At 43.4% G+C, this 21,042-nt stretch overlaps 1 protein-coding gene across 1 annotated transcript in view; it reads right to left on the bottom strand.

Annotated features, from left to right (window-relative positions):
* Positions 1–16,335, bottom strand: part of LOC119457640 (cathepsin L-like) — a 36,300-nt gene extending 19,965 nt beyond the window's left edge. Inside the window, exons 1-8 of the mRNA XM_037719272.2 lie at positions 15,977–16,335; positions 9,981–10,088; positions 8,964–9,044; positions 7,360–7,404; positions 5,732–5,837; positions 4,199–4,312; positions 3,435–3,589; positions 2,146–2,242 (exon numbers count right to left, since the gene is read on the bottom strand). Coding sequence (XP_037575200.1) covers positions 2,146–2,242; positions 3,435–3,589; positions 4,199–4,312; positions 5,732–5,837; positions 7,360–7,404; positions 8,964–9,044; positions 9,981–10,088; positions 15,977–16,180 — 910 coding nt within the window. The 5' untranslated portion in view covers positions 16,181–16,335. The remainder of the gene's footprint in view (positions 1–2,145; positions 2,243–3,434; positions 3,590–4,198; positions 4,313–5,731; positions 5,838–7,359; positions 7,405–8,963; positions 9,045–9,980; positions 10,089–15,976) is intronic.
* Positions 16,336–21,042: the final 4,707 nt, after the last annotated feature.

Genomic DNA, 21,042 nt, shown 5'->3' with positions numbered 1-21,042 from the left:
TTAAATCCTGAAATTGACATTTACAGGATAACTTGGACTTGATTAGTCAGCATGCAAACACCTGCCAATACCAATGGCTGCAGTGTCTGTTTTCGCGTTGCTAAGGGACAGTAAATGCATCAGTCACATTACTTCTTGCCAAAAATATTGATTTACAGTCCGCCTTTGCCAGATTTGGAAGCGTAAACAGCAGCTCACAATGAATAATTATAGTTGAACCTCGATATAACAAAGTTGGTTAAATTGGCAATTTGTTTCGTTATATTGAAATTTGTTCGTATTGAAATTTGACCTTTTATGCAAATAAGTACAGTCACTGACGGATTTTTCTTAGACGGAAGGGGCAGCAAAATTTTCCGGGTTAAATCGGCAATTTGTTTCGTTATATTGAAATTTGTTCGTATTGAAATTCGGCCTTTTATGCAAATAAGTACAGTCACTGACGGATTTTTCTTAGACGGAAGGGGCCGCAAAATTTTCCAAATTATTAGGCAATCGAAAAATGCGAACTTTAATAAGAAAAAAAACTAATCTTGTTGAATGTGAGAGTCGGTGACGGAGGATACAGTTTCATGCCATGGCGCGATGTCACATCGGCGGTATGAATTAAGCCGCGCTTTCGCACCAACTCTGCCTCAGCAGCTGATAGTGTCATCCGCAGTGGGACGACGCTATCGTGAAGAGCGCCGGCAGCAGGGAGCGAATGCTTTATCTGCCTCTCGCTTCAAACTCTAGATTACACAACCTCCAGTACACTAAGGGCCCATTCACACTTGCGACTAGGTGAGGTCGCGCGACCAATTGCGACTGGCGACCAGAAAACTACTCAAGACGAACGATGTTCACACTCACAAATGCAGCCAACGAGTCGCTAAACCGAAATGTATCACGATATGCCGTTCACGTCTGCTTGAAATGTCATCGCCACCTAAAATAAGCGTCAGCGTATACGGACGTCCTGTTCCTTCGCATCTGTTTGGTTAAGCTGTTCTGCGACTGCGGTCGCGCGACTGAAAAATCGAGCAGTGAGCGACTGGCCCGAAATGGTCGCATTTCGAGAAAAGTGACCATTTGCGACTACTTGCGACTGGTTACTTTGCGACCAACTTGGTCGCGCGACCTCACCTAGTCGCAAGTGTGAATGGGCCTTAAATGTGCTGGAAGACAGTGCATGTACATGCTGCCATGCTATTTCAGCACGGCCACTCTTTGCACACGTGGCACATTACCTCTAAAACAGGGTTCGCAGGCTGCGTATGCACTCAGCCATGCAGACAGCCGTACACAGCCAGGGTGGCGCTAGAAAAGCAGACGCGCACCAGCGTGCCCCCCACCCCCCTGCCTCGCGTGCACTTGAATGCCATTACTGCAAGCTTGTTCCCCTCACCCCTCCTTTCCGCTTGCTCACGCGGGAAGATAACATTTATCAAGCCACCATCCTTCTCCGTTTACGCAGGCACACTTTCGCACTACAGTACACTCTACCCAAAGAATACAGCATGCAAGACGCGATAGGATCTTATCACGCTTGCAACTTTATACTGAACATGACGCTGCTCTGCTTTGGCAGTCCCTTCAGGTCTTGAAATTTCAGAGGGGCATTTGCAAGCAGCCGTTAGTAATTCAACCATTTGACCATCCTGCAACCGCAGAAGTTTCCATTTATTGTCTCGGTATTCCTTTACGTCGGCAGCCAAATTTCAGTTGTACTTGAAGTCCTGTGTAAACATACTGAGTTATATTGAGATTCTTAATACATTGTGTTTCATGGACGAGAAGTTAAGAAAAGTTAAATACCTTGTTATATTGAGAATTTTGTTATATTGAAGTTCATTATATCGAGGTTTAACTATATAGGGCATGCTCCCCCCCCCCCCCCCCAAATTTGACCCGAAAGCTTCCAAAAGCAGCCATGTATTCAGGCGCTATCTCTGCGTCTTATTTTAATATGTCCTGTCAGATAACTAGATCAATTCCATCAGTCCTGTTGAGGTTGAACTAACAGAAGTCAACTGTATCTCATTAAACAAGCACACACACGCAAGCAAAATTAATGAGCCACATTGAACTGGGACACAATTCAGAGAAGGCCCTTTGAACTTTCTGATGGGATGGTACGATTCAAAGGCCTGGGTAAAATCTTACCCTGTTCCGACAGTGAGAGCAGTTTGTTGCGTGACAGGAACCACTGGCCTTCCACGTTTCCAGTCACCGAGAAAGCCCAGCAGGAGCCACATGCGCCCTGAATGTAAATGAAGAAAAATTGGCAATTTCATCCGAAGGGCGGAGCACAGAAAAAGACAGCAAGGCTGAGCGTTGCGCTTCTCTGATGGTTTCACAATACACAGAGGCGACACGTTGGCGCGAAGCAGCATACGAGGCAAGTGCTGCTGAATTCATGGATGGATGTTACGAGTGTTCCCTTTGAAACAGGGTGGCGATGGACACCCTCACGCTCATCACATTTACCTTTCTTCTGCACCTATTTTCGGTCTTTAAGACAACGGTTCGTGTTAACAAATCCTTGATTTTAAAGAAATCAATTGTCCTAAGATCTTTTCTTGATGTTCCATGCTTTCTCACCACCAATGCTTCAGCCGTCTATGATCTTTGCTACAGCTGTTCTTTACCGTGACTACAGCTGTTCTTATGATCGTTACAGCTGTTCTTTACTATCCCTAAACCCTTCACCTCGGGCAGGGTTACTATGCCCTTATTGACAACAGTGCCCTGACAGCTACCAGGTATCTCACAAGGCTGCTATGATGAGCTTACTCTGAAGTCCATGTTGTGATGACAGCAGCAATGATGCTGGCACTGACTGATAGCCTGTTGCATGGCTGTCTCCGACACTATTTTTGAGGACGTACAAAGACAGCTGATATTTGCATTTTATTCAGTAGTCAAACTTACGTTAGCATCAGGACTCACAGGGAAAGCTCTCAAAAATTACTTTTCTCTTTAGAGGTGGCAGGGTTGAAGCTCACTTTACGAAAACTTAGTCAAAGTGAAAATGTGCCCTGACGTGGACATTGTCGTGGTGATAATTATGATTCCCAAAGTTCCAAGGGACACTGATGGGGAATAAAGAAAATTTCTTTATGATAAAATTTTCAATCAACTGGTACTTGTTATGTGGGGATTAGACTGCAACAGAATACAGCGAGTATATGTACCGTTCTTTTAAATAACATCAGTAAGCTGCCATTCATAACTTGGAAGTGCTTGCCAAATTTCCCCTATGCTTTCCCTCACTTTGTTGTCTGTTTGTTTTATATGATTGCAACTAAGAAAAAAATTCAGCCCCTCAGTTCACCTTATTCTTTTCACACAAACCGATTTCCAATTTTCTGATGACTTCTGGGCCTCCTGTGACTACTGTCCCTGAGCACGCCTTAAAAATTTACGTACTAAATCAACTTCACCGTGCTTACCTGGTTCTTCACTTCCGTCACAGCTCCCTTGGTTCTCCAGTCGAAGAGATCCGGCAGTGGTTCGTTCACAGGTCCAACTTTGATTGGCTTGACCTCTGCTTTGTGCTCGGCAAGATCCTTTTTCAAGCCAAGGTAGTGGCGCTCAAACTCGCTCGCTGCAGTACAAATGTCTCGCATTCAGAACTTCCACTTGCAAACCCAGCAGAAGCTGCCCAGGTGTACAGCACCAAGCAGAGAAAAAGACGACAACAGACAACACGAGTAGTACCACGAGACAAACACGAGACACGGCTGCATGTGTGGTTCTACAGTGCAGTCCACTGTTAAAGGCAACACATTTAGTTTACGGTGCATGCAAATTTTTCCCTCTGGCAAATGTACCATTGTACGGTTTGCAGCTGGTGACTTGTGGTTGGTGGTGCTGGCATCTTTTTATGCATCTATGCAGTTCAGTGAGATAGCTTCAAAATTATGAAGACAGGTTGATAATGGGTGTGTTCCAATACTTGCTATAGACGCCTAAAGAGAAAGCAAACTGAACAGCGACCATTTTGTTTTTCTCCTTTTTCGCTAATGATCACTTCTTCGTCACTGCTATGGGGAAACATGCCGAAGCACTGTACGCCAATCCTTCAGAAGAGAGTGAACACTGAGAAAGATTTTACCGCCATAAAGATATAATGACCAGGTACTAAAGGTAGGCAGGCAGGCAATGAACTTTATTTCAGGTACTAAAGGGGTAAAAAAAATTTCAGATGTCTTACGTGACAAGTCAGAGAACTCCGTGAGGCCGTAATGTGCAGTTCCCTCTTCGAGTCTGTTGAAAAGCGCAATTCTCTTCAAGTTGTTCTTGAAGATCATGAACCGAGCTTCATGCTCTGGAGACGAAAAGAAAAAGAAGAAGCAATGGGTGAGACACAGTCAGTCGTTCATAGACATTAAGAACATCATCATCACAAGTCTAATTTATGTCCACTGCAGGCCAAAGGCCTCTCCCAGAGATCTCCAATTACCCTTGTCAGGCGATTCCCCTTGCCTGGAAATTTTCTCATTTCATCACACCACCTACCTCCTGTTGCTTTCGACTGAGTTTCCCTTCCCAAATGGCATAGATACCAAGAATACCAAGTACCTCGAACAGACCATTGGTTATCTACTCTGCACATTTCACGACTTGTCCAGCTCCATTTCTTCCTAATACTACCCGTTACCCCATTTGCTCTCTAATTCAAAGCACTGTCTTCCCGTCTCTTTTGTTCCACAGCTTTCTGCGTGGTTCATAGCTTCTTTTTCAAGTTTCTTTATTACCCGCGAAGTTTCTGCCCCATATGTCAGTACCGGTAAAATGCAATGATTGTGCACTTTTATTTTCCAAAATAACAGTGCGAGTTGCTGACAGACCTGCCATATATGCTACAATCCATTTTTATTTTTCTGTAAATTTACAATTTCATTAATTATTACATGCCTTTTTTCTTCAGCTTCTCGAAATACCTTATGCTTTTCTGTGCTCGTTGTTACACACCAATTAACATGACGGTAATTAGGTGCACTTGCATATCATAACTAAGCAGTACCTCCAGCAAGATTTTTTTAAAAATGGGGACATCTTACAACTGTTACGGCTGTTTCAAAACAGCTAGCAGCAACCGGCGCCTGTCACGACTGTGTTATCACAGTTTCCTTGGCCGCTTTTATACAACATCTATACTGCAGGTGTATGGGCATAATATTTTTGACTCACTTTCTTGCGTTAAATGAGCGTTTTAGACCTCTAAATCCTACAAAAGCTACTGGCAAGTCTCAGGTTGCCTAAATAATTTAATACAATAGCTTTTCTACAGCCAGTTTCCATTTCATTTCCCAGGAGGTAACTGTGTTCTAACGTCACAACGCAAAAGGTGGTCCCATGAGAGCAGGACAACACGACGTTTCAGCACTCGCTCGCTCCTGCTCGCTCGGTGGCCTCTATGCTTCTACACGCTGTGAGGCCCGATGTAGCAGAATAACAGATGACCGAGCAAGCCGAAGGGAGTGTCAAACGCTCGCAATTTCCCGTGGCTACGCAACTACCTTCTGCATCCCGAGGTCATGGCACAGTCACTTCCAAGGAAATGAAACCGAAAGTGGCTGCAGAAAAGCTATTTTATTAAATTATTTTATTAAATTGGGGCATTCTGAGACTTGCCAATACTTTATCAATCGTTTTCAGGTTCCAGTCTAATGCAAAGTAAATTAAGAGCCGAAAACACCCATGTCAACACTCCTTTAAAGTATGAAATCAAGTTCCTTCCAACCTTCTTTGTCCTTGTACGTTTTGTTGTACGTGCGGGCGAAGACGCTGAAGAGGGACCTTTCTTGTGAAAGCTTCAGGTGTTTCGACAGGTAGGCGAAAGTTAGGTCCTGGAGAAAAAAAAAAAATAACCACATTCGTAGGTGCCCACCTAATAATGCACAATCGCAGTTGACCCACGTAAATTCAAATGCCAAGAATTCTGCACACAAATGCTTGTTTGAAATATCGGAAATGTTAACTATCTGAAGTTGAACACGATATGGATGAAAACAGTATTATACGAATACATAATTATAGAAACAGATATGCACACTTTTGTGTTCCTAAAACAAATTTACAACCCCAATCAGGTATATGAACGGACTGACAACCTGGTCACATTTCTAGATGTGGCGCCATCTCATAGTGGCAGCAGAGTATAAATCAGTCGATCCTTCTTATACAGAACACAAATATAACAAATTACCAGGTGTAAAGCAAGTCAAATGTTTCTCTATGATATGAGTGAATATCGGAATAATGACAGTATTTTCGTGTCAAATGTGACAATGTTATAACGAGCTTTGACTGTATCATTTGATAACTACTCATGCACCACGACTTCCTTCCAATCAAGTCATTTTGGCCATATTGCTATGCCATCAGAAGCACGAGAGCTTTAAATTAACTTATGGCCTTGTTAAAATTAGACGGTTCCAAAGTGCGCTGGGCAAGCCAAAATTTTGAGATTTGTATGAATTAAACAGAATATCGAATTATGTACAAATTATAACTACCACAAATTAACCAAATGAAGTGATTCAGAGGACAATTCTTGACTGCTGTATCTTTCACCGATCGATTCTGAGGATATCAATTACTGCAAGCTTCCGCAGGAAAATCCAGAGGGAGCAGATGTGATGAAACAAGGTTATGCACAGATGCACACTTGCCTTTGGAGGCATCTGTTTCCTAAACTATTGTGTGCTAGCCACATATATAAAAAAGCTGAAATCTTCTGCAGTGCGGGCAATACAAATCTGCAGCCTATCAATGTTTCATACTTGAAGGCAATTAATTCCAGCAGAAGAAGGTCTCATGCAATTGTAGAATACATAACCTTCATTGGTTGCCATGGATATCAATCAGAACAGCAAGCAGCAACATGATTGCTTACAAAAACTTATCACAAAACACAATAAAGTAATCACAAATTGCACTATGACATAGTTAAAAACATTAAGAATTGCAGTCATGATGTTGACTGTTTATTGAAGAATAATTAGCAGACTAGAGAAGTTGTGAAGAGCCATTATGCTATATATTGTAGTAAGAATGATCTGTGCCCCAGACAACAGAGACATTCATGAAGTTTTTCATAAAATATTCACACAATGGCAGCTAAGATTTTAGTTGCCATTATACACTGATCTGGTGTAATAGGTGGCGCTGCTAGGGCCACAAAATCAGGCTTTGAAAAATCAGTAGGCGACTGTATATTTGTACTTTCCCAAAATAAGTTTTGACCTAAGCTGGATGCAAATAAAGAATCATAAATTTAGTAGTGTCAATATGACAATCACAAACAAGCTCTAGAAACAGGGTATTTTATGATAAAATTGTAATAGTTGGCAGCTATGCAACACGCACCTTGGGATCTAGAACACCCGATATCCGTGTGACGATCGACATAGCCTGGAGTGAAAAAAAGCAGCAAATTTTACTTTGTCAGAGAAAACGCAGGGTCATTAAGCAATGCCTTCAATTACTAGCTACCAATTTCAGCGCAAGAACTGGCTCACTCGTGACAAATGTTACTTATAGGTGCAAGCACTAGAGTTTGGAATTTCACTTGCTTATTTATTTATGCCCTTACCACCAGCACCATTCAAGCATTACAGTAAGCGGAGGCGTCAGTTGCACGCGCAATAGAATGAACACCCTACAGCAATAAACACAGAACACTGTGCGGCCAAATGAAGAAAATAAAGAGAACAGAAAAAGTAATACAGAAGAATAGCAATGCATACTTTCAATGTAAAACGTTAAGCAGCGTAGGAACTTGAATAACAGGGCAACAGCATCGTGCAGCAATACAAGGATGCTATTCCAACGTAAACAGCATTCATATGCATATGAAGGAGAAACATCAGTCACATCTGGAGCAACGAAAGCAAAAATAAATTTTAAGAGCTGCTCCAAAAGCTTCATTTGTCAAGTGTACCAACAGCTAAAGCAGGCAGTCAATTGCATTCAGAGGACTGCAGTAAAAGCTGCTTCAGCAGCAGCACTGTTTATGAAAAAAAAAAAAAAAAAGGGGGGACAGGTAAAAGGACCCACTCCCTCCTGCAGACTAAGTTGCAATGCGAGTTTGTTGATAGATGAAAAGGATTTTAGAGCGGGAATCATACTTTTAGAACACAACAATAACAACAGTGACACATTTTCTAATCTCGCACATGTTATTGGTGATAAATGCATAAAGCTTCCTAAAATGTCAATGCAAAAAAACGAGGGGGCAAGATACTATGGATATAGCAGAATCTTCATGAAGTCGTTCCCAGTTTATATATTCCCAGTGAAGAACAGTAAAAATGCCCAATTCAGATCGTGATTTGTACATATTGGATCTTTTCAGACATGTTTTTCTTGCATTTGCTTTTTAGAGATGTGTCAATGACGTTTCACCATGCTCCCGTGACTGCCAACTTAGGTTTAGGAAATCACAATGCTGAATTCAGAAAAATTGAGTCAGAGTATGAATTATACTGGTACCTGAATTATACTGGTACTGAATACAAATACGCATGCAGATAAGAGCTGCATAACCAATTATGGGGCTATGAAATTTCGGAAGAAAAAATCACCAGCCCTTCCCCTGTCGAGAAAATGGGGGTAAGCAAAGCTTGTTGTGTGTGTGTCTGACCTTCGTGGTGATTTTCTGTGTTTCTCTCTCTTTCTTTCTTTCTTTCCTTCTCTCTTTGTTTTTCTCGCTCTCTCCTATCTTTATTTCTTTCTTTCTTGCTGCCTCTCTCTTTCTTCCTTTCTGTCTCTTTCTCTTTTTTGTCCCTGGTATGTTCCATTTAGCTTGGACCTTTTCTGCACTATCGCCAGGATCGGCCCACTTTTCAGCGTGACACCGCCGCCGCCACCACCACCACCGCCGACACTTGTGAGCCTATAAAGCTTCGCTTAAAAAGAATGACTCAAGTAAAAATAACAAAGAACGACTCGGCAAAGAAAAGTATGCATACCGCTTCGCATGTGAATGAGTTGACGTTCCGATAGTTCTCCCATGCTCTGCTGTAGATTTCAGCTTCACAGATCTTCACTGGCTGCAGAAAAACAATGGCAGTTGAGTACATGCAATGCAAGACTAATTGATTGACTGACTGACTGATTGATTGCATTTACCATGCCAGAGCAAAACATGGGGTTTTCGAGATGTACCACACAAAGATGTTTCTGTATTATAATTTCAGCTACCTGGGGTTCTTTTCAGTGCAAACACAGCACAGTAATCTAATGGTCTTGCATTCCACTTGCATTGGAACATGGCCAACATGGCCAAGAATTAAACCTGCAATCTTTTATAATTCTATGGGCAGTAAGACATTTCAGTATTTAAAAGAAGAAAAGCCAGGAAAAATACAGGAAGCAGAAAAAAAGGAATCCTCAAATTCATAGTTTAGCACACTGAAGAGTTAAAGAGTGCAACACATAGACGATGTGATTTTTGTATTTGTAGTCCCTTCATGAAGAATGAATAAAGGCTGAGGCACTTTGAAGAAAATGCTGCACCAAGTACTTGCAATCCGTGACATTATTCAGTTCCGCTGGCAAACTAGTACAAAAGAATATCATCATGATGCTCCAATGTCAATGAAATAAAAACTGAATCACACACATACACATAAATGCACAATATACACAGCATACACAAAGAATACAATTGTAATGTGTGTTATGATTAGAGTGAGGAATCAAAACTATATTGGGAATTTAAGTAAGATCCCGAGTCAAGCTATTGACCAAGCTGTGGTAAAAATATAGTTCTTCAAATTCATTCAGGGATGTTAGGAACTGATTAACCCGACGGCTACGAGTGATGGCTCATAGACAATGCATTTCACTGGTCGTCATTGCAGTAGCTGCATCAAATGGGCCTCCACACTTTTGTATCAAAATTGTATTTGCCCACTATGCCCCAAGGCAACCCACGTGTAAGCAAAATCCAGCAAAATCCAGGAAAAGGCCATGTTGCATCTTACCTTCCCTTTCTTGGGAGAGCAGAGCTCCCTGGTGTAGTTTCCTTTCGACACTTTACAGACCGATTCCGTCATCTTCATCTTGAGCCTGATTATGAGTCCAGAGACAACCTGCGGGCGATGAAAAAGACAGAAGGGAATCGCATTTGAGCTTGACAGATGCAATAATTATGCGATACAGAACGACGCTTCAACAAAGAAGTTTAGATTAGATTATGGGGTTTAACACACCAGTGCAACACACAAACTTAGTGGGGGGAGGGCTACAAATTTATTTAGGCCACCGGGGCTTCTTAAGGGAGCTCTGAAATGTAAGTAAACGAGCGTTCTTGCCATCTGTCCTCCATGAGAATGTGGTCACCTTAACCTGGAACCGAACCTGCAGCCTTAAACTCAGCAGTAGAAGAATTAGAGGTGGCAACACCAGAGAGAGGGGTAACCAAAGAGCGAACGGCAGGGAGGTTAACCAAGGACATGCCCGGCTGGCTACCCTACACTTGGGGAGGGGAAAGATAGATAAGAAAAAAAAATGAAAAACAAGAAATAAAAAATAAAGAGGTAACCAGAGTAAATACACTCGCAGAAGAATATCCACCTACAGTCACAAGCGTTCGAATACTACACAGTGCAGTCGTTTTTCAAGAAGAGCCGTCGGTCTTTTGACCAAGGCCGGTTAAATGGTTAAATGCATCTAAGGCCGGTTAAATGTAAAACTATCCCCAATCTGTTTTTATTCCAAATCTGCCAATAGCCCTCCGAGACTGGTCAAAATGGTTTGGATCCAGCCCATATGGCTGGGTGCCATGCCCAAACGGGCAGAGACCGAGCCATTTTGACCTATCACGGAGGACTAATGGCCGATTTGGAATAAAAAACAGATTGGAATAGTTTATGTTATACCAGCCAAACAGTGCTAAGGCCAAGGACCCAGTTTTTCTTTCTCCGAGAGCGCCAGGATTTTTCTGCTGGGTGGGCAGAACATGATTCTCCATTTGCAGGAGGGCATTTGGCACTCCTTGGTGGTAGGGGAGGAGAGATGGGGGCGCAGGAGAAAATATTGCACCAGGCTCTTGCTGCCAAAGCAGGAGCCTAGTTGCTATTATATGAACCCTGCTCGAACACCACTTTAATATTACAGTAATTATCACCACCACCATGGTCCATGTTTAGTATACATGCTGTACTTACTGTTAGGCTTACATTTAATTAAACCATGACACAGCTGCATCTCCAAAGCCATGGGATGTTCCAGAGACGTTGATCTAGACGAATTGTTTGATCTTTGCAGCAGAGGTTACGCCGAATACGTTTAAAGAGACGGTGTTCGTGGTGCATATGTTTTTAAAAATTTGTATGGAAAGAAGCTTGTAGACGTTCTTCTGTAAAACAAAATGTGTGCAGGAGTAATATCTGCTGAGTATGTTGATAGGACAATATACTCGTAAAGGTATACCAAGTATACTCATATTCTCAATGTACTTATACTGTATAAGACAATATACGAGTGAGCTGAAACAGGACACAAAACACACAGGGCACAGCCTTAGTAAGTACTTTATCACAGAGCTGACTCTGATGCAGCTATTCTTAGTGACACCATGTTTCCGCCCCCATGTTATTAGATGGGAGCTCTCCTAGGCAGAGAGTGCTATGAATGCATTGCTGCAGTTCTTATGGACAACAAAACTGCACGAGAAACTCTTGTACTGACATGTGCTAACTGTTATCCTGTGCTGTGAATAGCAGTGACTGTGTGCATGTGCTCCGTTTCTCTCCCTCTATTGTCTTCTTACCTTCCTACATCCCCCACACCCCAGTGCAGGGTAGCAAACCAAATTTTTTCTTCTGGTCAACCCCCCCTGCATTTCTTTTCTTTCATCTCCCGCTCTTGCCTAGGTAGAGTTTTTTCATCCACTTGCAAATGGTGCCACTGCCAGACAACATGAAGGATAAGCAAGGAGAGGGAGAGGAAGAGAAACATGTATTTCATTTCAGCCCCCTGTCCAGGGCTACTGCGCGTAATACGGTGAGGGCGAGAGGCTGCGGGAAACGGGTGTGAAGGTGCAACGTCGGTGGACTCTTGATTGGGCTTGGTCCGCTGCTTGTGGTACGGTGAGCCCAAGCGCCGCCGTAAGCTCCCCTAACGGGGCCACATTAGGTGGTGCTGGGTCAGCCCACCACTCCTTGAGTGCGTGTGGTCATTTTGGTAGTGTCCTAAGTATAGAATGAAGTGCGTGTTGACTTCCCGGACAGTCCCACATTGTATGGGGTGTATTGGGGTATTCCCCACAGTGCAAGGAGACATCACTGCGAATCACAATTTAGACATGAGGATCACAAGGCTCCTTGCATGTCCTTCATGTTCTCTGGTGCTGTTTGCAGGCCATGACAAACCAACTTCCATTCTTTACATTTCTGTGCCTATAGAGCTATAGCTCTAAAGAGTAGGGTTTTTATAATAGAGCACCAGTATTAGTAGAGATGTATCCAGCAGTACTTGAAGATTTGGATTGGCGTGGTAGTACTGTCGTTTGGCATCCACATCATTGTGTCGCGAGATGCAAACCTTCAATACAAAACTTGTCATAAAATTGATCCCATCTTGAAAGTTTAACATGCTGTGAGGCCTCAGTCAGCAAGACCAGGCCTTCACCACATCAGCCTCAACGTGGTTTGCACCAACTGATTTAAACTAGAAGCTTTGGCTATTAGACTTGCCAGTGTGTTTAGTGTTGATATGATTCTGAGGACTTGCAGTACTTTTTAAGTGAGTGCAGCCGATGGTTGTCAGACAGACAATCTCTGAAGGCTGCAGTGACATCTGTACCGCAACTCGAGCTTGAACCTGTCGGACATCCTTGGCCCACGAAGGAACTCAGCTTGCGCATTGCGTGCAACATGAGTACTTCTGATATATTTGAAAACTGCAGGTCTTAATGAGTCTTCATGAACAGTTCGAGTGCATGTGTGCATGTCTACGGATGTATGTGCTGTATGTGTGACCACTGTGTATACCAATAATTATCACCCAGTACCTTCAGTACCATGCCAGGCCATCAGCCAGGTAAACCTGTCCAGCATTTCTTTAAATACAGCATATCTCTCAGTGTTAATGGCAACACCTCGTGTCACTTCAACACATTATTGAATAGAATAAAGCTGCTCTTTATCTTGCTATTACTATCATCACCATAAAAAAGAAACAGAAGAAAGAACTGCAAAAAAGACTCTGGAATAATGCTGGCAAAGGTACAATCCAGCAAGAATTATTGTCCTGCTATTGGCAGAAAAAACGCTGCACTGGGCATTGAATTTTCTCTTGGAATTTGTTGGCTATTTCATCTTTGATCAATGGCCAGAAATAGGTTCATTTGTGAATGGAATTTAGATACTGACTGAGTATGGACATCTCATGCATCGTGCATTTATTTTGCTGCCATTTTGTTGCATGCAGAAGTGCTCACTGTTTCTACATATCTACACCTAACTAAGGCCTGCATGGATTTCCAGTATGTTCAGATAAATAAATAGTAGCGAAGAAGAGGGACGATACATTGGGGCATCCTCACCAGCGCTGTCTAGTGGGTCAGTCTCTCCAGCGCATCGCTCGGACTACGCCGCTCATGCTCGGGGTTCCCTGAACTGATCCAATGATCTGCCCTAACGCTAGTGTGCAATAAACGCCTTTACAAGTGGTGGAGAGTGCTAAGCTCTAAAAAATCCTGGAGCTTCGATCCTGTACCTTCCCTTCAACAATGCCTCAGGACGCATCTCAGCAGACGACCCAGCAAACGCCTCCTGCACCTTCCGTCGTATGCTCTGGTCTACCTCGCCTTTACAAAAAAAATAAGTAAATTATAAAACTGATATTTGAGCAGACATCCCAATTGAAAGTAAGTTGATAAAAGAAAAGGGAAAAGCTGCCCTTGCATGCAGTTGTAGTTGACGCATTTCTGCATATGGTGGGTGTGGTGTGTTAGGATGCCACTGCACTATTTGATATGCACAAGTGAAGAAAAAAAAATGAAACCATAGCTCATGCAAAAAAACTCATGTGGAAAGGAAGGCGCATGTGCCTAATCCAGAAACCAGCAACAACACCAAAAAGAAAGTGAGGGGCTGAGAGAGAAAACTAAAATAATAAAAACTGGCATGATAATAAGCCTGCGCGACACGAAGCAGGAAACTCTCGGGTGTGGCGTCGCTCCAGTAAATCAACCAGACGGGCAGGAAATATCTTATGGGAGCCATACAGGAATGATGACATACGGGGTGCCACCCTTCGTGTACTACACCCAAAACATGTCTCACTTTCACAACCATGCAAATTTTCACTGGGTTGTGTGACACACGCCCTGAGCTGTTTGGCATATATGTGTGCATTCGTAGATGTGGCGACTGCTATTGCTTGTTTTGTTGCTTACCAGCATTCCCTGCTCACTCTCTGAAGCATCCAAGCACTTCAGGAGAGAAATAAAGGATCTACCGTAGAAGAACAGTGAAAACAGGACCCCCCCCCCCCCCCCCCCCCCCCCCACAGCACAGGAAAGGCACTGATCTTCAACTGCAATTTTACTGCATTGAAAACTACACCCAGAAAATTCACATGGGAACATGCTCAAATGCTCAAAAACATGCCACCTGCTTATTTCTTTTTTTCCCTTAAGACGTTCGAAATATCTCTGAAGTTCCAACTAAAACAAGCTTTTTGCATTAAGTATTGCTCTCCCAACTTCCGAGTTGCCATGAACATGAAGAATGATGACAGCAAACTTTTTTTGACTTGTCAGACAATTTCAATCCTCCATAGCACCATGTAGAAGCACACATTGTTTCTACTTCCTATCGGCAAGGAAAAATTACAAGAATGGCGAAAGGTGGAGCACTGGTCATGAGCTGATAACTTCATCTTTGGTTAATAAACTCCCAGTGAGACGAGCTGATCTCTGCTCTTCGGCGTATCGTCCTCCGCCAGTCTGGTCATCACAGACAACCAGTCCTCTACAAACCAGTCATAATTTATTTATTTCATTCAAGTCACACTGTTATATGCCTCAAAAAGAGGTATGGAAAATGACGCAGCAATCAAAAGCACAAACACTTGCAATAACAGTTCAACAAAGGCTTTTTTCAAAATCGAAGTAATGAAAAAAAAAATATTTAAAACTATATATGCAAGTGTTGTGGGATCGAGGCATACTGCGCGCAGCAACTACGTACAATGAAAAAGACGCACAAAGCACGCTGTTGCTAGCTCGAGTTATTTCTGGCATATAGCCACGCATAGAGCTCTGCAGTGGCTTTCAACATCACGCGTGTCTCTTGAGTCAGTTATCACGAAAGCCTTGTCTAATCATACGCCATAGGCACCATTGCCGTCAAAGCGAACATGCGCTGCACCTTTCACAGATAAGACAGAGCTCTATTTTTCGTATGAAGAATGTGAAGACCATGCATGCATATGTGATGCTTTTTTTTTTTTTTTTTGTAATGCATAACGCACATTAAGTTTGTTCTGAGTAAACGTGTATGACTGTTCTTACAGGGCTTGTAACGGAATTCGAGCACCTTAAAATATGTTAGGTAGCTAGAATCCGTCACAAACCTCACAAAGGAACGCGTGCGCGCATCATGCAGGCTCGCTGACACTGATCAAGTTTACTAAATTAACGTTGCAAGTACTTGCACTTATTATTATTTTATTATTATTATTATTATTTTTAGTTGTATGCACGCGAGCATTCAACGCGTCATGCGCGAGCAGCTAGGGAAAGCTCAACCACGCCGAAGGCAATTTCTTTAGAGCTCAAGTTTTTCGCCAGCGTTGTCTCGTTCAGCGATGACTGCGCCTTTTTCTTTGTCATCGTCGTCCGCTTGAGTGCAATCCAAAAGGATTGCGCGATGCGCGAATCACGTGCAAGTGCATGAGCAATCAGCGGCGCAGTCAGCGCCGCTACCGAGGCCCGATTCCTCGCGATCAATCCAACTACGGCGCTCACCTGAGTTTCGGCTTCGAGGATTTCGACGACGGTGTCGTAGAATTCACGGCCATCCACCTGCGACGCCGCCACAAAGTGAGCCTCGTCGAGATAGTTTTCAAAGTCCTTCGGGTCGTGCTTCATCGGAGCTCCGACGAGAGCCGCGGAACTGAGCGCCAGCAGGGCGCACAGCGCGGCGACAGTTACCGAAATTATTCGCCTCATTGCATTCAGTTCGTTCTGTTACGATCTGCTTGTTATATAAAGAAAGTACTCCGCAAAGCGCGCACGGACCTCTACTACGGGCAGTGCGGCGACGAAGCTGGGTAGGCGCAGAGTTGACAGCAACAAAAACTGACGCTCACTTTCGCTTTCCACTGTTTATGTTTTCGTCTCAGCGCGCGCAGCGCCTCCTACCATGTAGATGGCTCCTTGGAACTACTGCACGCGCGAGAGAGGAGCGACAACTTTGCAAAGCACCGCTCCTCTTCACAACCACTGAATTGCACTGAACTCTCTCTCTTCATGTCTTATCTCTTATGTATGCGTTTCTTCCTCTTCACAACCACAATTTCTCTCTCTCTCTCTCTCTCTCTCTCTCTCATGTTATACGGAAAAGTTTTCATGTAGGCGCAGCCGGCATCCCGAAGGCAAAGCCTTCTTACCAGGGGAGCCGCAGTAACATTTGAGGGCCTCGCAGCTAGAACAACTCTATGCAACTCTATGCTTCGCAGGGATTGCATGAGACTCTTGCTGCTTCTCTTTCTCTTCCCTTCCTTTCAACATCTTTATCTCCTTTTTCCCCTTCCCCTGACGCTGCGCCGTGCTCCCTATTGGGCAGCAGAAATAAGCGTCACTTTCTTCAATAAAATCACTACTATGTCTTCTCGCTTGTTCTGCGGATTTAGCAAACCACAGGCCGTACGGGCTTTTCTCGATAAATGAAATTTGTGTCATAGACAGTGGGCGGAACGGCACGTAACATACGTGAACAACGGAATGAAATACGCGTATAACTCGCGGGGAACATTATATCACACAATTTAAGCACAAAACGCAGCATATAAATGATAATATATGCCTGAACATCCCGACGAAGGGGCTCCCTCGGAATGGCAGAAAACAATGGGACTTAATGTCGAAAGGAAGGAAAACGTGTATGCATTGACCCATGGCTGCTCACAAATGTGAAGCGGGTCAGGAAGCTATGTGCAGGACTCATACTTTATTAAGCGCTGTGCAACTTCAATCGTATGTATCTAGTTTTGTGGCCTCTGAGATTGTGGCGTACCGCTGCTGCAGAATGCGTCAAGCCTCAATCTCGAAGGCCCTGCTTTTGGCGGATGAAGATTTTACCGGTGGTCTTAAGAAACCAACACCCGAACGCGTTGCGGACTAGCTGAAATACGCTAAGTTCGCTCTAATTAAACTTATAACTTTAAAGGTGTAGGCAGCGAAGGTATGACTGAAACATCCGGTGGGTGAGCTAGCATCACTTGGCTCTGCGCTGCCCAATCACGCCGCACACAAGAAAGCCGCGTCGCACTAGGCGCACGTTTTGAACTGTTCTAACTAAAAGGTAATGTAATCAAATATTTGAGCTCGCAGGAATTGGTGGCCCATAGCGTAATCACTCAGTCGACAGCTATATCCAACAAAGAAATTAAAACGAGACAAACAATTACTGTCGGCACTTTAAAATGCAAAGAAATGACACGTCGAAAATGTAATATCATTACTATTAGCGTCTGGTGCTTCAAAGCTTCCCAAGACGTTCCTTTCAGTAAAGTATCGAGCACGCAGCATTAAAACAAAAATGCACGCAATTTTATTACAGAGATGTAGGACGAGCTAACTCACCTTAAAGGGACGCTAAAGCAAAGGCTTTGTTTTAGGTGAGCACCTTGTACTGCTCTTTTATATGTATGTATGTATGTATGTATGTATGTATGTATGTATGTATGTATGTATGTATGTATGTATGTATGTATGTATGTATATATATATATATATATATATATATATATATATATATATATATATACCTGTTTAAATGCGTCTGCTGTCACTATTATTGATTTATTGTAACACCACTATGTAATTCCCTATGGGCATTTAGGGCACTTGAATAAAAAACAATAAATCAACTTAGACTGATAAAGTATTCTTCGAAAAAACTGCATGGGAGCGGCCCACGACTGCTACCGACTCCCCCTGAAAGGGGGCGTCCCAACGCAGTTCCTCGGGACCTGAATAAAAGTTCTTTGTCTGTCTGCTGTCGTTAATTACACTGCAATAGGTCAATTATTAAGAGAAAATGAAGCTCAAAGTTTTTTTTTTCTTTAATTTCGCGCGGAAAGCCCAACGTCAGCACTTAAGTGTGACGTCACGACTTCTAAAGGAACTTTTCGTATTTGGGCCACGTTGGCTCAATAAAAGTTCGCGAAACTTGCCATGTTCAATCTTGGGCTCATTTAGCACACAATATAGTCAATATTCACCACTAAAGAATTAACCGAGACCTAGGAGACGCTGTCAAAATCCACCACGTCACGTTGAGCTGGTGCGGGAACTTCAAGGTGGCGTCGACACTCGCCTCTGGGTTTTTCGTTTCTTTCTGGCTTACCAAACGGCTTACAATGGTTACGGCTTGCGATGGCCACGTGCACGTGCACGTGACCCTTAGGCCAGTAATAATGTAGCTGAATGTGGCATAATAGCCAAGGTCGCTGTTGTAAAGCAGGACAAGTCCATACACCCTGCCCACAACACGTAATATTGGTTTGTTAAAAAAAAAAAAAAGAAGAAGAAGAGTGCTCTTGACGTGGCTACATCCGTGATAGCGTTAACAAAAGTGCACTCCAGCCGTGTAAACTTTGGTTGTGACTACGTCAAAAAAAGTAAATAAATTTAATATAAATTCTGTGGTTTTACATGGCGAAACCACGATATGATTATGAGGTACGCCGTAGTGGTGGACCGCCGTATAAAAACAGTTTTGAAACATAATGAGCGATTTAGAAGCCGTGTCAATTTAACCGCAACAGAATGTCTACAGTTTTTTTTTTTTTTTTTTCTTGCCACTGGTGTACTCGTAAGTTGCGTAGACCGTGACTGGAGGAGATGACAATTATAGAGGGGACTGAGATTTATTACGACCACCTGAAGTTCCTTAACGTATACGGTATACCGTATACGTTAAGGAACCTTAAGTTCCTCAACATGCAATTGCCTTCAGTTATCACTGCAACAAACCTCGACGTGCGTCATATACATATGGTGTTGGAGTTTATGGCGAGCCGTCACCGCCAGATTGACGATGACGACGACGAAGTTGAGCATTCGCATGATCGTGCCGTCTGAGGCGTGGTCTAGTGGCTAGGATACCTTACTTTTTTTTTTTTTCGCATACTAAGTGGTTCATTTGAGAAAAGAAAGGTGGGCGCTATCTTCTGCAGCCCTTGAGGGAGCACGGCTCAGCGCCAGTTTTTTTTTTTTTTTTTTTTCGAATGATCGATCCGGGTGGCGTGCGAGAGAGAGTGAGTGAGTACGAACTTTATTTAGGTCCTGAGGAGAAAGAATTAAAGCGAGAATTAAAGCGAGAATTAAAGCGTGCGAGAGAGAACATCCGGGCAACTCGGCAGCAGCGATACGGCTGGTGGCATAGAGTTTCTCACTATAACACCAGTAATATAATAATATAACACTAGTAATACAGTGAGAAGCTCTATGGCATGGTGGTCTGTTCGTTCGAACGAAGGCTCAATAAAGACATAGGACACAGTTCGCCTCACGCTTTCTCACAAGTAGTGCACTCCTACCACCGCAAAAAAAAAAAAAAAAAAAAATGGCTGCCATCCCGCCCTGCGAACGTGAATGTCCAGCGAAGCTGTATCAAACAGCACACATGGTTGAGCATTGCATTCACGCTGTTCTTCTGGTGTCTAATTTCCGTGGTCTACCCATAGCAGTCTTAGAATGAACTCAATGAGTTGCTATATGGGTCTCCCTTTTATATATAAAAGCGTGTGACGTCACTAAGTATATATATATATATATATATGAGGCCATGAGTTGTGTGCGCAAATCATGGGGATTTGACATAGTGTTTCATTCTTAAAAGTCTTCTGTTCTGTTGTTTCCCCTTTTTTTCCCCAGCTGAGCGGCTATATACCAAAAATTGTAAACATTTTGATAATAATCGCCACTACCTGCACGTTTCTTATGTCGCATCGTTGCGCTGTTTTCACAAATTTGGTCGCACGCGGGGCCCGTTATCTTTCAGATGCTTCAGGAATCTCCCCTCAAAATTAAATTATGGGGTTTTACGTGCCAAAACGACAATCTTATGAGGCACGCCTCCGGAATAATTTGGACCTCCCGGGATTCTTGAACGTGCACCTAAATCAAAGTACACGGCTGTTTTCGCATTTCGCCCCCATCGATATAGCTGTCAATTAGTGCTTCGGCCTTTCGGCGAAGCTGCCAAGCTTTTCAATTACCGCCGTCCTGCATCATCCTCGTTCGCGCTTGAAGGATTGTCGCGAAGTCAATTTTCCAGGCCACATCCCATGTCGCCCCGCCCCTATGGGAATGTGGCTGCCGCTCCTGGGAATCAAGCCGCAAACCTCGTGCTCAGTAGCAGACACCTATGGCCATTGTGCCACCAAGTAGAGTTGAAAAAGGAAGGCAAATGCAGTGTAAGCAGTGTGTAGCGTTTTTGGTGCTCAGAACAGTCTTCGTAAGAAATTCTGCCGCGGCCCCATCCATGGACACATTTACAAAGATCATATATACAACATTAAAGGTCGTTGCATGCACGTACATATACATGCGTCGAGCATGCAATCATTTTCGTCGCTTCACGACTCTGTTTTGTCGCCGATGTGCCTTCGGACTCCCGATTGCATGGCGCACTGCCAGGGTGGATTGTTGACAGTCTTCTCGAGTTGTCGACGAGCCGCCTCAGATATATATCCTTTGACAGCTCGACAATGGGTATTATGACTCGCCTGCGCCTGCCATTGACACCCTGGTGGGAAGGCACGTGATGACGTGTTCGTGTCTAAAAGAGCCAAGTTGCTTTC

Source organism: Dermacentor silvarum, chromosome 7 (assembly GCF_013339745.2).
Source record: "Dermacentor silvarum isolate Dsil-2018 chromosome 7, BIME_Dsil_1.4, whole genome shotgun sequence".
Lineage (NCBI taxonomy): Eukaryota > Metazoa > Arthropoda > Arachnida > Ixodida > Ixodidae > Dermacentor > Dermacentor silvarum.
This window is presented reverse-complemented; position numbering and strand designations above follow the sequence as displayed.